The sequence below is a fragment of the Hyla sarda genome, chromosome 9, assembly GCF_029499605.1.
Source record: "Hyla sarda isolate aHylSar1 chromosome 9, aHylSar1.hap1, whole genome shotgun sequence".
NCBI classification, from domain to species: Eukaryota; Metazoa; Chordata; class Amphibia; order Anura; family Hylidae; genus Hyla; species Hyla sarda.
Genome location: NC_079197.1, coordinates 25,042,191 through 25,056,934, shown reverse-complemented (window position 1 = coordinate 25,056,934; position 14,744 = coordinate 25,042,191). Strand labels below are relative to the sequence as shown.

Here is a 14,744-nt window from a genome sequence, read left to right as displayed (position 1 = left end):
TTTGTCCGTGGGGTGGGGTGTCGCAGAGCCAGGGGCTTGGTCGGGCAGCAGTGGGGCTGCCTGGCCACTGGTTCGTTCCCCCTGTGGGCATGGTGTTACAGTGGTGGTGGCTGCTACGCCATTGTTAGGTTAGGGACCCACCCTAAATAGGTGGCCTTGACGTGGCCAGTGGGCTTGAACTTTTTGATCAAAATGTATACTACAACCTGTTAGTGTTTGAATTTATGCTGAGAAGCAATTAGATCAAAATACAGATTGTCAACATGCGGCTGTGTTTCTTTTTCTCTATTTTTGTTAAACTCAAATTTACTTAACATTACAAATGTGAAAACTAATTCCTAATATTTATCTGCTTAGCTGAGATATGATCTCCTGAAGTTTCAGGCCCAAAACCTGAGACTGCACTACTGAGATATTCTGATGACTTCATCCCCCCTTCTGATTGCTGTTATAGTGATATTATCAATCCATTTGACCAAATTAACGTACATCCACATCCTGACTTGAATACTGACAGGAATTTGTGTATTCAGATCTCATGACAACACTGTCCCTAACAGAAATCAAATATCCTGCAGTAGTGCAGCCTCAGACTTTGGGCCTGGATCATACCTAAGTTTAGAAATTAGATATTTTACATTTTTACGTATAATGAAATTAGTTTAATTCTTAGTTGCCATCTCATAGGATTGCAGCAAAAACTATAGCCATGACGGTGAAGGGATTATTTCATCGTATCCCTGCTCAAAATTACTAAACAAATAAAATGTACTAAAATTAAAAAAGACAGACACATCTATCCGTAGAGAACACTGAAGTCCTTGTTTTTTTTAGAGAGAAGTCTTTGGATGTCACTAGGTGGTAGAAGTTGAAGATGTAAACAGAACTGTTCTCAATGTTCTGGGTTTCTGGCATCCATGTTTTGTGTCTGGCATCCATGTTTTGTGTCTCCTTACACTGTGCTGTAGATGACTGGGCGGCAGTGTTAGTAACGTCTATTCATTTTCTTAAACTTCTCGTAATGATAGTCATCTGTTGCCTTCTCGTTGGATGGACGCTTGCGGTTGGGGGGAGACTCTGAAGCTGATGGATGATAAAATCAGAAGTTTTACGTATTGTTATGCTATCAAGTACGTTTTAGGCTGGGGCAACATGGCGACATAAAATTTGCAGGGAACACAATAAGATTGCACAGTTTTCAATCGTGTTACAAAAAGTCTGGTCATAGGGGAAATTTTGTATATCCGCTACCTTCCCCTCGGAAATACCTGGGGTCATGTCAATACTGCGATTTTGTATCACCCCCTCCCCCCATGTTTCTCCTCCATTGGTGTCAAGTTATACTCACTCTCAGGCTCTGGCTTCTCAGTATCACCTACACGGAGGGGACGTGCTTTCGGCTCTTCCTTGTGACGTCTCATAGGGGTGTTCAGGTCTTCTTGGTAGACTGAAAACAAAAAGGAAAAATGGCTTTAACTGATCACTGTCGTTTTTAAACAACTCCATTCCAGGGTACCTTCAGCTGTTGCAAAACTACAACTCCCAGCAGCCTTTGGCTGTCCGGGCATGCTGGGAGTTGTAATTTGGCAACAGCTGGAGGCACCCCTGGTTGGGAAATACTGGTCTAGGTGATTCCTTACATATTCATAAATCTAATTTATCAAAAATGGGAAAATAAAGTCTTGGCCACTAGGTGTCTCACTTTTCTACTGTCCACTGTCTGTTAGGGGAAATCGGTCACTAGTAACAAAAACACTGGCTTGGAACTAAGGAAGTGTTGGTGGGGCTTAGCTACTGCTATGTGCAAAAGAGAAAGAGAGGGCCTAAGCTGTGTAACTGCAATCTATAAGCCTCCAGAGGATCATTACTTTTCATGAAAGGTAAATTAAGGCATCCCTCTCATCTCAGCAATTCAGTGCATTGTGTAACCCCTTCCTTATTCTGCGGTTTCTTTAATTTCTGCTCACATAGCTCACCTTGCAAAACCAATGCATTAGTAACCTCTTCTCCCTCCACATACACTCTATAGTATGCATTGTAAATAATACCCCACCACAGAGCCAGCCAATTCATTTCAATGCACTTTAACGAGCACTATGTAATGGCATAAGAGAGAAGTAGGTTATGTGCTGTGATTGGCAACTAAAGGAGGAAGTAACTGTGAGTGTACTTCTGGCAAACAGCTCAGCTCTGGCCCTGTCCACTGAAATAAAGAGAAGAAAAAAAAAATAGATGTGCACAATGAAGGGGAGGTCCATATGCTTAATTTGTCTTAACAGCTTAACCTTATGCAAGCAATCTGGCTGAACTGACATACCAGGCACAACCTTTCGACAGAAGAGCCACTGTTTTTGGGAAAAGAAAAGCAAAAACCGTTGGGGCACCTTGTCAGGACTATGTTCATCACGACTGTCGATAAGGGTAGGTATAGGGCTATAGGCAAAATATTGCAGGAAGGGGAAAACATATATCATACACTCTCCATGACATCTAAATCTTACATCGATTGTGCTGTACATAGTTGACGGCCATATTGGTGGGCACGAAGGATGTCTGCTTGTCCTTCTTCTTATTCTGCTGTTCTGCCAGTAAGCGAGCCTTGGCTTCCTCTGTGGAGATGATGTTTTTTATTTTTGCGCTATAACAAAAATAAAAAATAAGACATTTGTGGTTACAGCAGGATTTCCTATGTGAGAAGAGAAGTGAAGGCCACCTACTCTATACCCAGGTCCACCTCCGGGATCCCGCTCAGCATCTGGTTGGACAACATCTCCTCGGTCTTCTTGGCGGAAGACACTTTGATGCTGTCTGGGAGCTCGTACAAGCAATCTTCTGCACTCTTTGGTTTCACCTTCTTCTCTTCATTCTCAATGATTCCTTTTCTTTTTTTCAGCTCCGTTTCAATGTACTTCATCCTAAAATTGAAGAAATAAGAAGCAAAAGTTATATTTATTCTAAGGGGGCGGAAGAGATTAGGTCCCTGGTCCAGCAGGTTTCATTCTTGTTCTTGTAGATAGTATCCGGCTGCCCGACCAGCCCAGTCCCAATCAACTGTTTGATATGAAACTCTCTCACTCTTTAAAAAGGGATACTCCACCGGAAAACATCTTATCCCCTATCCAAAGGATAGGGGAAACTATGTCTAATTGCAGGGGTCCTGCCGCTGGGGACCCCGGCAATTTCCACTGCAGTACCCCAGTCATTTGGTGCACGGAACGAACTCCGCTCTGTGCCAGATGACTGGTCACTACAGCCACCACGCTCCCTCCATTCATGTCTATGGGAGTAGGCGTGATGGCTACGTAGTATCCGCCACGACCCCTCCCATAGACATAAATGGAGAGGGCGTGGCGTTACTAACACAGAAGCTCCAAGCTGCCGTGTTCTGGACACTGCCGGCCCGGAGATCGCAGGGGTCCCCAGCGGCGGGACACTTGTGATCAGACATTTTATCCCCTATCATGGATAGGGGAGAAGATGTTTTCCGGCGGAGTATTCCTTTAATAAAGAAGATCTGCAGCAGAGGTGTGTATCATAATGTTTTGCACCAGAACAAGTGTGTATTATGTTCTGCAGTGGCTGTGGTGTATTAGGAGGTTGTGAAGCAGCTGTAGTGTGTATTATTATGCAGAAGCTAAAGTATTTTGATTTTTTGCAGCACATTATTATCTGAAGAATAAAGAATGAGGTTGTGTAGCAGCCAAAGTATATTATGATATTCTGCAGCAGCTGAGGTGTGCATTGTGATGTTCTGCAGCAGCTGAAGTGTGCTTTAAGATGTTCTGCAGCAGCTGAAGTGTAACAGACTGCTCAGGGAAAAAAAAATAAAAAATAAGCAGCACCTATGTAACGCTGCTCATCTCGGTATCATCACCACCTCCTGACATGAGAATGTGAGGTCTATGTTAACACAAGTTACTGAAGATGTTCATTCACATCCATTATAATTACAGTTTACTGTTGCCAAAAAATGTGGAGGACAACCCAAACATCTGACAGATACGGCTTTACTTCTATTACTACAGCACAGCACGCCGCCCAGCACTGCACTTACATATCAGCATCTTCATCCCTCCTGTTGGTTTCTGCAGAGAAAGAGGTTCCCAAGTTCAGATCTTCATCTTCTCCAAGTCTACAGGAGGAAACAGAATGAATGAGATCATACAAGCTCTAGCTTCCTTATTCAAAAACATTACAGGATTATACAGAACCTTACCTATCCTTCCCACGGTCCTTCAGCTTTTTCATATCCACCATCCCTCCCGTTTTGATCTTGAAAGGATCATCCTATGAAGAGAAAACAATCGAATACAATGCTGATCACTCTTCCTGTCGCAGGAAACTTTCCATTAACAGATCTGTAGATAAAGTCCTAGGTAGAAGAAATATGATACCCAGCACTCACCAGGAATGCACAGTGAAGATTTATTATGCCATAGTGTAGTACAAGGACACGTTTCGGTGTGGGAGCCCCTTGTACTACACTATAGCATAATAAATCTTCACTGTGCATTCCTGGTGAGTGCTGGGTATAAATCTCTCTTCTACCTGTGGCTTTGCTCTACCTCGTGCACCATCGCAGATTCCACGAACGTGCTGACATATCCCTATATTGTAAATAAAGTCCTGTCAGGACCTCACAGTTATACAGAGGTAAGAGGCAATACAGAAGCACAAGTATGTATGTATGTATGATCCAGCATCACTTCCAAATGGCTGTAGGTCGGGATAGGAGAATGAAAGTCAATGTTGCTTTTTCTTTCCACAAGGTTAAAGTGGTACTCCGCCCCAGACATCTTATTCCCTATCCAAAGGATAAGATGTCTGATCACGGGGGACCCAATGTTGGGGACCCCCATGATCTCCCTGCTGCACCCAGTGTTCGTTTGAGCGTTGGGTGCAGCGCCGGAGGCTCGTGACTTCATGGCTGCACCCCGCCGTGGCGTCACAGCGGGCGTAACTGTACGTGACATCACGAGCCTCCGCATCGCCAGTCATCCGTCGCGGAGCGAATTTCGCTCCGTGCACTGATTGTCTGGGGTGCCGCAGCCGAGATTGCTGGGGACCCCCGCGATCAGACATCTTATCCCATAGGGGAGACAGTCCGGAAACTGACCAAACCCTAGGCCAAGAGACAACAGAGTGTCAGAGTGTCCGGAAGGTCCCACCGTCCATGGAGATGGACTAGGATGCCAAGGAAGGGATTGTCCGTTGTAGAGACTCAAACCTATGGTCCACATAGAGAGACAAGAAGGGCTGCCAGGAAGCCCGACGACCGTAACTATCCTGAAAAAGAGATAGAAAACCGGCTTCCAGAAAAACAGAACCGGACAGAGGGCCAGCCCAGCTGGAAAACAAAAATAGAAGGGGCCCGATAAGGGAACGCCAGCCTAGAAGACCAAGCGATTCAAGAAAACATGGCGGAAAAAATGCCAGGGAGAGCAGCGCACGCCTGAGAAGAAAGTGAGCACAGTCAAGGTGGAGTCAGCTGACCAGAACAGAAGTGGCTGCCGTAACTCCCAAGCTCAAGACTGAGTCAAGGCGGGGGGAGGGAGAAGAATATAATAGATATATCCTGACTCAACGATATCGGGACCTTAGCCCCCGAAATTGTCCCATTGCAGACCGAGTCCACAGAGTAGCAGAGCTAACAGAGACCCAGGGAGATAATTAACCCATTAAGTCCTGCCATAATACTGCCAGAAGGTCAGTAATTGAATCACCGCACAAAAGAGGGCACATACCTACCTAGCTCTTGGCTATATTCACCTCCTGATGTCTTCAGGCAGCTAAAGGTCGTGCTGCATCATGCCAGGCTGCCATAGCGAGGAGAGCAGGGGCAGTGGGGGACCCGGACCCAAGGTGCACTGGCCGTTGGCGAGAAGGGGTTAACGGTCTATACTCTATGCACCGTGCCCCTTTGTCGGATTTGGGAGATCAGGTAGCGCTATGCTCCTGTCGCCCAATCTCAAAAAATAACAAAAGGAAAAAAAGATATGGGGATTAGAGTGCCAATCTCCTGTCACAGCTTAAAAGGGTACTTCGCTGCTCAGCGTTTGGAACAAACTGTTCCGAACGCTGGAGACAGGAGCTCGTGACGTCACGCCCCGCCCCCTCAATGCAAGTATATGGGAGGGGTGTGACGGCTGTCACGCCTCCTCCCATAGGCTTACAATGAGGGGGTGGGGCGTATCATTAGGGGGCGGGGCCGTGACATCACGAGCTCCCGACGCCGGTTCCAAACGATGAGCAGCGGAGTACCCCTTTAAAACAGTATTTTCCAACTATTATGTATCCAAGTGCGGTAAAACTATAATAGCTGAAGGAGCACACTGGTTGGGAAACACTTCCCTAAAGAAGAGCACAATACACTGTGTTCTGAGTAGAGCAGGGCCAGAGAGGGTGGAGTATAATACACATGCTTCGCCCCTTTAGACCCTGCACCATACACAAAACAAAGCACCTGTTTTGACTGGGCTGATCCTTTAAAGAGTACCTGTCACGATCTTGTTAAATGTTATAATCCTCCCAGTTCACTGCCCCATCATGATAAACCACCCCCTGCCTTTATTTTTATTATTTTTTAGTTTTCTACCTTGATATTGCTCTGTATTTTCTGCTCAGTCTCAGTCAGATTCACAGACGGCGAAGGGGCGTTCCCCAGCAGGCGTGACATCATCTGAAGCCATACAGGGGAGAACTTCCTCCCTCACTCTGCTACACACAGCCCAGAGCAGTTCAGTGTGAGATGAGCTATAATTGGCTAAGGCTGCACCCCCCCACTCCTTCAGACTGCATTTCCTGATTTTGGACTTCTGCCAGGCCAGCAGGAGTCCAAAGTATGTGCAACAGATGGGGGGAAATGTGCTCTGGACAAGTAGGGAGACATTAGAAAAATTCTTTATTTACCATAAGGAGTGCAAAAGCAAACATTTATTTTAATGAGAGTGCCCATTTATCTTTAGCCCTGACTGGAAGCTAAATCACAATAAGCACTAGGAGAAACTGTTTACATATAATCCACTGTAATTCTTTATAGGCTTACCTCCAGTCCAGCGTCTTCCGGCAATTTTTCTCCAACCAACAGAGCTACAGCACTGCAGATAAAACACAAGATCCAATGGTTAATATCTAATGTGTAAACTCCCTACTGTAAGAGCGCCCACTAGTTTAACCCTTTTAGTGACAAGTCAACAGTATACAATATAGCCATGTAGGTAAAATATAACAGTCTGTGGAGTGCAGGCTTTATTTCCCCCACTTGTTTAGGTAGGATACAATTGTAGAAAACCTTCAGCTGCTAGATGCTCCAGATGAAGGGGGTGATCCTTAAATGAACAGGACGGCATTATCCATCTTACCTTACACCATTTGGTCGCTTTCTTAGACTCTGCACTTCCTTAGCTTCTTCAAGTTTCCTTCTGTACAACACAAACATTTTTATTAAAACCAATTAATTAGTGATGACTAATAGCACTAAGCAAACCCCATCATTAGTGTGCCCTTTTATCTGCCCCATGTGTCACAGTCCTTAGTGTCCTCTCATCTCACCCTATGGCACAATCATTAGTGTCCCCTTATCTCTTTCTGTGTCGTAGTCATTAGCGTCCCCTCATCTCTCCCAGAGTCATAGTCATGATTGTCTCCTTATCTCTCTGTGTCACAGTCAACAGTGTCCCCCCATCTCCCCCATGTGTGTCAGTCATTAGTATCCCCTCATCTCTTTCTGTGTCAGTCATTAGTGTCCTCTCATCTCTCCCTGTGTCGCAGTCATTAGTGTCCCCTTATCTCTCTGTGTCATAGTCATTATTGTCTCCTTATCTATGTCACAGTCAAGAGTGTCCCCTCATCTCCCCCATGTGTGTCACAGTCATTAATGTCCCCTCATCTCTCCCCGTGTCACAGTCATTAGTGTCCCCTCATCTCTTCCTGTGTCACAGTCATTAATGTCCCCTCATCTCTCCCCGTGTCACAGTCATTAGTGTCCCTTCATCTCTCCCCGTGTCACAGTCATTAGTGTCCCTTCATCTCTCCCCGTGTCACAGTCATTAGTGTCCCCTCATCTCTCCCCGTCTCACAGTCATTAGTGTCCCCTCATCTCTCCCCGTCTCACAGTCATTAGTGTCCCCTCATCTCTCCCCGTCTCACAGTCATTAGTGTCCCCTCATCTCTCCCCGTCTCACAGTCATTAGTGTCCCCTCATCTCTCCCCGTCTCACAGTCATTAGTGTCCCCTCATCTCTTCCTGTGTCATGATTATTAGTGTCCCCTCATCTCTTCCTGTGTCACAGTCATTAGTGTCCCCTCATCTCTCCCTGTCACAGTCATTAGTGTCCATTCATCTCTCCCCGTGTCACAGTCATTAGTGTCCCCTCATCTCTTCCTGTGTCACAGTCATTAGTGTCCATTCATCTCTCCCCGTGTCACAGTCATTAGTGTCCCCTCATCTCTCCCCGTCTCACAGTCATTAGTGTCCCCTAATCTCTTCCTGTGTCATGATTATTAGTGTCACCTTATTTCCCCTCATGTGAAAAAAAGAAAAAATCTACCTGGCTCCGGTCAGCGCTCCAGTGTTACATGAGCAGCGGACGTCAATGACCGCTGTAGCCAATCAGCAGCCTCAGCTCTGCACTCCTGAGTACGCTGCTCATGTAACACCGGAGCTTTGGCCTAAGGCAGAATAGGGGATCAGTGCAGGAACACACACACACACATATATATATATGTATTTATTTTTAAGATGGTCAATCATAATTGGAAAAAAGAAAAAAAAAAAGGCGCCCAGAATTTGTCAAGCCCTGGTTATGTGTAATGACAGGAACACTTTAATGTTCGCTGCAGTTTGTCCGGTTTTGGGGTTTGGGACATATTAAAGGAATGACAAAGTGTAATGCCCATAGAGAATGGAAATTAAATATCTGAATTAGAGACAAAACTACTTGACATATCTAATAAATCTTTATCAGACATATTCTCCAAACTCAGTGACCTTGTTAATTATTCAGATTAAAACGAATTATCAATGTTTTTCTGCAGAATGACAAAATGGAATGGCCATAGACTATAATGGGGAGTAAAATATAAGCTCATTTGCATGTAAATCTATTTAGTAAATTAACCTTTACCGCAAGTTTTCCCCAGGCAGAGTAGCACATTGTAAAATGAAAATAACCTGGGATTATATTTGTTTTGATGTGGTGTCTGAAACATTTAACATCTCAAATAAATCTTTAGCAGGCGTTAGGGCTGGGCGGTATGACCAAATCTGTGTATCACGGTATTTTTTTAACTTTTGGTGGTTCCACGGTATATAATGGTATTTCCTAGCCCCCCCCCCCCCCATATTAATTATCAGCCCACATCCCCATCGGGGTAAATACTCACATGTCACCCGCATGCGCTGCCCTCCTCGTCCTGTTTGTTGCGGCCGCCGGCGCTGACACTCTCTATACTGTGCGGTATCCCTATGCCTGGGCTGCAAAAGGTAAACAAAATAAACTTTAACGCACCTACGTCGGCCTTACGCTGGGGACGGGAACGTCGGAGAGCCGTCAGCCTATCAGCGGCCGCAGCGATGTTCCGCCTTGGCCGGTTATAGGCTGAGCCCACCGTCCTGTAAGAAGCCGGCTCCTTACATGACAGTGGGCTCAGCCTATAACCGTTGAGGCAGAACATCGCTGCGGCCGGTGATAGGCTGACGGCTCTCCGACGTTCCCGTCCCCAGGAAACCAGTGAGGCCGGTACCGGACCAACGGGAGGTGAGTTAAAGTTGATTTTGTTTATTTTTTGCAGCCCGGGCATATGGATACTGCACAGTAGAGAGCAGTGGTCTCCAACCTGTGGACTTCCAGATGTTGCAAAACTACAACTCCCAGCATGCCCGGACAGCCAATGGCTGGAGGTCCGCAGGTTGGAGACCACTGGTATAGAGTGTTTGCGCCGGCGGCCTCAACAAACAGGACGAGGAGGGCAGCGCATGCGGGTGACATGTGAGTAGTACCCTGATGGGGACAGCGTTGGTCTAATAATTAATTGGGGGGTAGAACAGCGCTCGCAGGTCACACAGGATTAGTTCCCCGATGTGGGGACAGCGCAGGGCTGGGCTGATTCATTCATTCCCGAAGGGGAGGGGCCAAACCGGTATTGCGGTATGGGTTAAAATTCATATCGTGCAGCACAAAAATTTCGGTATGAACTGGTATACCGCCCAGCCCTAGCAGGCATATTCTTCATATTCAATTGGATTATTTAAAACTGAGACTGAGTGGGATTATAATTGGTTTCTATGAAATGACAAGAGGAATTACAAAATGGAATGTCCATAGACTATAATGGGAAGTAAAATATTCATTCATTTTCATGTAAATCTGTGTTATTTAGGAAATTTTACTTTTCCACAAGTGTTCACCAGGTAGAGTAGCACATTGTAAAATAATAATTACCTGAGATTATAGCTGTTTATTATAGAAGGCAAAATTGAATGACAAAATGGAATGCCCATAGACTATAATGGGAAGTAAAAAATGAGCTAATTTGCATGTAAATCTTTGTTAGGGTGGTTTCACACCGCGTTTTGTACTTACGGTTCCCGTATACAGCTGGGAGGAGGGGGCGGGGCTTATTCGCGGAGCCCGCTGCGTTTTCGGCTGTGCGGTTTCCCGACCGCAGGCAAAAACGTGGTCGACCGCATACGGCCGGAAACGCAGCTGACCGGAGGCTGCGGTTCACTCCGGTCGGCTCATAGACATGCATTAAATACGGTTCCCGTATACGGCTGAGTGCGGGAGCCGCGATTAAGCCCCGCCCCCTCCTCCCAGCTGTATACAGGAAACGTAAGTACAAAACGTGGTGTGAAACCACCCTTATTTAGTAAATTATCCTATACCGCAAGTATTCCCTGGGTAGAGAAGCACATTGTCAAATTAAAGGGGTTCTCCACCATAAGGTGATTTTAGTACGTACCTGGCAGACAGTAATGGACATGTTTAGGAAGGATCTGCGCTGGTCTTGGGGCTAAATGGCTATGTTGCCGTAAAGTTGCCGGAATATTTGCCGTAAAGTTTAATTAACTAAATAAAGATTTGAGTGCAAATGAGTTCATATTTTACTTCCCATTATAGTCTATGGGCATTCCATTTTGTCATTCACCTTTGAATTCTAGAGAAAACAGCTATAATCCCAGGTAATTTTAATCTTACAAGATGATACTTTACCTGGGGAACACTTGTGGTAAAGGTTAATTTATTAAATAACAGATTTACATGGACATGAGCTCATATTTTACTTCCCATTATAGTCTATGGACATTCCATTTTGACATTCCCCTTGTCATTTTATAGAAACCAATTATAATCCCACTCAATATCAATATTAATATTAAATAACCCCATGGAATATGAAGAATACGCCTGCTAAAGATTTACTTGATATGTAAAATTTTTCAGACACCACATCAAGTTTTGCTTCCCATTATATAGTCTATGGACATTCCATTTTGTCATTCACCTTTGCATTCTATAGAAAACCGCTATAATCCCAGGTCATTTCCATTTTGTGCTACTCTACCTGGGGAAATTTTGTGGTAAGGGTTAATTTGATATGTTTAAATGGGCACTGTCACCAACTTTATTTTTGATATGTTGTAGTACTTATGTACTACAACATATCTCTAATATACTTTTATTATTTTTTCTTTTTATTAAAATGGTTTAATTTACATTTGAAAACCGGCCACTAGGGGTCTCCCTCCTAGTGGCCGGCTGCAGCCTGGCGTGACGTCACGCCTGAAAAAGGACCGATGCGGCGGGGCATCTGTCTTTTTTCATTCAGCCTGCGCTCGCTCCATGCCTGTCAATCAGACAGGCAGGGAGCGAGCGCATTGGCTCCCCGGCCACTGGCTGGGAGGCCACTCCTCCCGCACATCGCCGCCGCTGTCCCTGCACGCCCGCTGCCGGACTCTGCAGTAAGTTTAATGAGGGAACGGGGTATGCGGGAGGGGGGGTTTGTGATGGAGGGAAGGGGGTATGGCGCAGGAGAAGGGAGACGGTGGGAACGGGGTACGGCGCGGGGGAAGGGAGACGGAGGGGACGGGGTAGCGCCACAGCGCCGCATGTAACTAACTAGTAGTTCATCTACACAGGGTGCCTCCAGCTGTTTCAATACTATAACTCCCAGCATGCCCTGACAGCCAATAGATGTCAGGGCAAGCTGGGAGTTGTAGTGGTGAAACAGCTGGAGGCACCCTGTGTAGATGAACTAAGGGCGGAAGTCCCCCCCAGCAGGCATTAGTGACGTGGTGCCTGCTGGGGAAGTCTGGCTGGTAGTGAGCACACTGCCAGGCAGACAAAAGGCATTTTTAATATAGTAAAAATAAAAATTAAAAGCAGGGAGGGGGTTAGGGATAGATTGGCAATAGGCAGGGACAGAAAAAAAAATAGGATGGTGGGAGCTACTCTTTAATGCTTTAGGCTCCAAATCCCATTTTGCTTCCCATTATACTCTATGGCAGGCATAGGCAATCAGGCTGAAGGTTGCCTATGCCTGCTCTATGGGAAATCCATTGTGTCATTATCTTTGTCATTTCATAGAAACCAATTATAATCCCACCCAATCTCCCTTTTAAATAATCCCACCGAACTCGCACAGGATGCCTGCTAAAGATTTAGTTCATGTTAAAGGGTTCAGACTCCACATCGAATTTTACTCCCCATTATAGTCTATGGCCATTCCATGTTTTCATTTTGCAGAAAAACATTGATAATTCCCTTTAATCTGAATAATAAACAAGGTCACTGAGTTTGGAGAATATGTCTGATAAAGATTTATTAGATATGTCAAGTAGTTTTGTCTCTAATTCAGATATTTAATTTCCATAATTCTCTATGGGCATTATACTTTGTCATTCCTTTTAGTATGTCCCAAACCCCAAAAGCGGCCAAAAACTGCAGCGAACATTAAAGTGTTCCTGTCATTACACATAAAGCAGGGCGTGACAAATTCATTTCATTTCCATTATTTTCTATGGGCATTCCACTTCCCTGTTAAAGGGGTATTCCAGGGAATTTAATTATAATTTTTTTTTTAAATATATATCTCTCAACTGGCTCCAGAAAGTTAAACAGATTTGTAAATGACTTCTATAAAAAAAAATCTTAATCCTTCCAGTACGTATCAGCTGCTGAAGTTGAGTTGTTTTTTCTGTCTAAGTGCTCTCTGATGAGACGTGTCTCAGGAACTGTCCAGATTAGAAGCAAATCCCCCATAGCAAACCTCTTATGCTCCTGAGACAGACAGAGGTGTCAGCAGAGAGCACTGTTGTCAGGCAGAAAAGAACAACTCAACTTCAGCAGCTGATAATTATTGGAAGGATTAAGATTTTTTTAATAGAAGTAATTTACAAATCTGTTTAACTTTCTGGAGCCAGTTAATCTAAAAAAAAAAAAAAAAAACTGTTTTTTCCCTGGAATACCCTTTTAAAGTCTATGGGCATTCCACTTTGTCATTCCTTTTAGTATGTCCCCGGTTTTGCAAGGTAAAATTTCGCAAATCCAACGGTGACTGGTTAGAAAACCATGGCGGACAAGCACCTCCGCAAATCTGTGGCTGTGTAGCTGTTGCAAAACTACAACTCCCAGCATGCCCGGACAGCTGCATGTTGGAAGTTGTAGTTTAGCACTGAAAATGTACACTTCTACACATAGCCAGGGAGTAAGATTCCACTCACTGACCTAACCGCATCGACCACCCCTGCATCTTCCTCCTCTTCATCCGAGCTGGAGGCTTGGCGTCTGCGGAAGTTTTTACCAGCTGGCATGTTAGGTTCTGCTCACCAGGACGGCATGTAAACAGGGAGCAGGGACGGATTCCACTTCCGGCGCGGGGTGATGACGTAGGCACACCCTTCTGAGGCTCCCAGGCTCCACCCCGGCTCTGGCAGAGAATAGGGGCGTGGCTAAGTATCAGCCGTCAACAGCTGCAGAAAGATGGTGGTCCGTGCACAGGCTGCAATGATATAGACCATAGGGGAGGTAAGAGCGTCCTCCACAGGCTGCAGACGGCCGTGCATACACACAGTGATAGAGGGGCGTGAAAAATCTATATATGTACATGTATATGTATGCTCTCTCTGTTTACCATCTAGGGTGCCTCCAGCTGTTGCAGAACTACAACTCCCAGCATGCCCGGACAGCCAAAGGCTGTCCGGGCATGCTGGGAGTTGTAGTTTTGCAACAGCTGTAGGCACCTAGCATGAGAAACGTTGATATAGTGTAAACATATAACAAGGATATGATGTGTGAACATATAATAGTAGTTTCCTGGGAAAGCTGGGTGAAAAACCACCTTTCGATTAGCCACAGGGGATGTCACCAGCTTTTCTATTGACAATTCTGTCTAGTCATTTGCTGATGTATAAGCTACTCCGGTCTCCTGGGATATTTTGAGAGATTGGCTTTTCAGGTCCCTGGAAAAGCTGGACTGACAACTGCCTTTAGACCCTCCCCCCAGGTTTCCTAGAATGCTACAATCTAACTCAGGATTCCTAGAATCGGGATTGACAGTTCTGCTGTTGTATCCATTACTTCTTTGACCCTGGAAATCTAGTGTTTGCCTGGGAAAGCTGGGTGACAACCACAATTAAATCCCCGTATTTGCGGATGTCACTCAGCTTTCTTAGAGTCCTGACTGACAATTCTTCTTAGTAATGTAATGCTTTATTCCTTACTTCAGTGTCTCTAAATATCTAGG

The 14,744-nt window shown here is 45.2% G+C and overlaps 2 protein-coding genes across 3 annotated transcripts in view; one reads left to right on the top strand and one right to left on the bottom strand.

Annotated features, from left to right (window-relative positions):
• The window catches only part of USP20 (ubiquitin specific peptidase 20), a 107,523-nt gene that overhangs the window by 46,536 nt on the left and 46,243 nt on the right, over positions 1 to 14,744 (top strand). The window contains exon 1 of one of the 2 annotated variants that reach the window (XM_056540242.1): positions 13,885 to 14,026. The exons of the other annotated variant lie outside the window; for it this stretch is intronic. The gene's annotated coding sequence lies outside the window, so the exon portion shown is untranslated. Of the gene's footprint in view, positions 1 to 13,884; positions 14,027 to 14,744 lie in introns of those variants that run through there. 2 annotated transcript variants of the gene reach the window in all.
• C9H9orf78 (chromosome 9 C9orf78 homolog) lies at positions 905 to 13,924 on the bottom strand. Its single transcript, XM_056540264.1, has 9 exons — positions 13,727 to 13,924; positions 7,362 to 7,421; positions 7,046 to 7,097; positions 4,217 to 4,287; positions 4,055 to 4,132; positions 2,718 to 2,915; positions 2,502 to 2,638; positions 1,349 to 1,447; positions 905 to 1,083 (listed from the first exon to the last, which is right to left on the bottom strand). The coding sequence occupies exons 1-9, from the start codon at positions 13,810 to 13,812 to the stop codon at positions 986 to 988; spliced, it is 879 nt and encodes a 292-aa protein (XP_056396239.1). The 5' UTR covers positions 13,813 to 13,924; the 3' UTR covers positions 905 to 985.